At 34.6% G+C, this 2775-nt stretch overlaps 1 protein-coding gene across 1 annotated transcript in view; it reads right to left on the bottom strand.

Moving 5' to 3' along the window:
- The window catches only part of LOC119585017 (60S ribosomal protein L23a-like), a 6350-nt gene that overhangs the window by 188 nt on the left and 3387 nt on the right, over nt 1–2775 (bottom strand). The window contains exons 2-4 of the mRNA XM_037933632.1: nt 1651–1853; nt 1380–1507; nt 1039–1174 (exon numbers count right to left, since the gene is read on the bottom strand). Coding sequence (XP_037789560.1) covers nt 1039–1174; nt 1380–1507; nt 1651–1853 — 467 coding nt within the window. The remainder of the gene's footprint in view (nt 1–1038; nt 1175–1379; nt 1508–1650; nt 1854–2775) is intronic.

Below are 2775 nucleotides of genomic sequence, written 5' to 3' on the forward strand. Positions count from 1 at the left end.
CACAAACACACACAACTATACTGCACATTCAATGTAGAAAATTATATTAAAAATATTAAGTACTATTCCCCATGTATTTTTTTTATTAACTCCAATAGCTCTAACAGCAGTAACTAAACTACTAACTGTTCAATTCTGAATTTCTTTCAATAAGCAAAAACTGAACAACTGTCTCTACATTCACCACTACAGCAAATAAAATGTAATGTAATTTCTTCAACATGTATACCATACTTTCACATTCATTTTCTTGTATCATAAAATCAGTTTTCACCCTTAAAAAAGACCAGGAAAAACAATGTACTTCATATGTAAACAATCTGTAGTACAAATAATTTGGAAAGGCTTCAATGACAGTGGACATGGGCAATTCCAACTATGTTAAATTACAAGCTAGGAGTATTAGGGAAAGCAACAAAGTCCATTCAATTAACCTTCACAGCCGGTCTAGCAAGATAACACTTGTGCCTAGTGTTGTAACTTCAGTACTTGTTGAAGCAAGCATAATTTACGTTTAGTTCAGAGCCTTTAGACCATTAAAATGGATTTGTATAGACAACCTCATCTGGTTGTCATGAGTAAACAATTCTAAGATACCAAAAGACTTAAGGTTTATCACTCAAGCAAATTATTGATCACTTTAAACATTCTGCACATTATGTTTCTAAATGTTCACAAAAATGTCTAATCCATTTAATCTAATATGGACAAGTTTTTAAAAATCCTAGATGTACCTACTTGTACTTGTGTAGAAAATGTATTTTACAAAATGTATTGAAGACAGTACATATAAATTTGAACTTGTGTGTACCATTTTAAGTTAGTACATTTCAGCCATGTTACATAATATTCTGTAGACCAGGAAATAAATGCAAATTTACCTTATAAAATTATAAAGTAACACGAAGTTCAATAATGTCAATTAACAAAAACAAAATTGGTTTCATTCCACATCCACCTGCAAGCTACTTAAAAATGCCTAAGTTTCATGTCATTCATACCTTTCTCAATCACATTCATTCTCGTTGTCCTCCTTACCTTCTTGACAGCAGCCTTGATATGGTTTTTATTGGCCATGCGGTGCACAATGAATACCAAGGTGTTGTTATCCTCAATCAGCTTCATGGCAGATTCAGTGGTGAGAGGATACTGGATGATTTTGAAGCAATCCATTCTGGAGGGAAAATAAAAATCAAATTAATTTTTTTTTTTCTCGACTTTAAATACTTTCCATGATAGGACTCACAGGTTTCAGACTGTTACACTACTGGATTAACATTAAGCTATAAAATGCCTCTAATAATAATTTCCCAATCAAGAAATGTAATGTCCCAATATCTACTAATGAAACTATCAATCATAAGCAAGCAATTACATACTTTGGCTTTCTGGGGGTTGACTTTCTGGGGTACTTGGGGTTCCTTGGCAGTTCAAGGGTCTTGGGCCTGCGGAAGCGGATGTTGGTTCTGATCTTCTTCACGCGGGTACCACGGGGCCCATTGACAACCTGTTTAGGGGAGGAAAGTATTTAGTAAAAATATTCACTAATCAATTTGTTGTATTAATGACATTAGTAAAATTATAACCTGTATTTACATATTAATATATATCAAAAAATATTTTTCTGGTCTTTTACTGCATTCAATTTACCTTGGTTGCCATCTTCCTAGCCTTCTTGACTGCTACACCCTTGCCCTTCTTAGGGTCCTTGCCTCCTAGTCTCTTCACATTCTTGTTTGGAGGCTTGGCAACTCCCTTTATGGGTGCAGCCTTCTTAGTGGGCGCAGCTGCAACCTTCTGCTTCTTTGCTGGCGCTGGCTTCTTAGCGCCAGCAGCTGCAGCAGGCTTGTCCTCTGAAAAAATAAGATTGTTTATTTCTTTTCCTCACAGCACTTAATCTAAATGTTGATCACCGATACGAACCATAGCCAATCATGCTGTAATATAAATGGAGGTGCTTTAGCAACTAAATTTTCTTGAAATTTATTCTTAAATGTAGATTTAAAACCAAAGGAATTTTCAGATTTGACTAATGATATTAACCTAATAGCCTCTACATTTTCCATAGCCCAATTTTAAATCCTCACAAATGAACTTTCAAAAAAACACTGGCATCTGTTTTCAAGATTTAAGACGGTTTTGGCAATTGTTAATATTGTTTATTCATACTTGATCTTATCAAAATTACTTGCCCAAGAAGGTAAAAGTGCAAGTAAATTGAGGAAATATACAAGAATCCACACAAGACACACAGTCCTCCCCTGACAATATTCAAAATTCCATTTCTTAGCCAAAGTCCAAAAAAATAATCTAAACAGCCATACCAACTCACCATACTTGATAGAATCTGCAGATTTTCAATTTGTGGACAAACTATGGTACCATTTACACAATGTAGTTTTTCAAAACCTACAAGATCTGCTGTAATATACAACCTACAGTCCTCAGGACTTCATTTTTTCCATCTACCAAACCTCTTGACAAGACCTGATATTCAGTGTTCTTGTTGATGGTGCCAAAGTTTCTAAGCACATTTTCTCGAACTGATCCCTATTGTCCCCCAGGCACAGGCTCAATTTTCTTGCTATCCTTAAGGTTCTGTTGTCCCTTCTATTACTCGTAAACTTTTGGCAGAATTTATGTCACTGATCAACCAAGACAAGCCACTTTTTAAATTCTCAAATTACCTCTTTACTTGAATGAACAAATGTCTACAGATATGATTCCCTTTTACACACCATTACATTCCATCAAAATTATATTCATTGATAACAT

Source organism: Penaeus monodon, chromosome 19 (genome assembly GCF_015228065.2).
Source record: "Penaeus monodon isolate SGIC_2016 chromosome 19, NSTDA_Pmon_1, whole genome shotgun sequence".
NCBI classification, from domain to species: Eukaryota; Metazoa; Arthropoda; class Malacostraca; order Decapoda; family Penaeidae; genus Penaeus; species Penaeus monodon.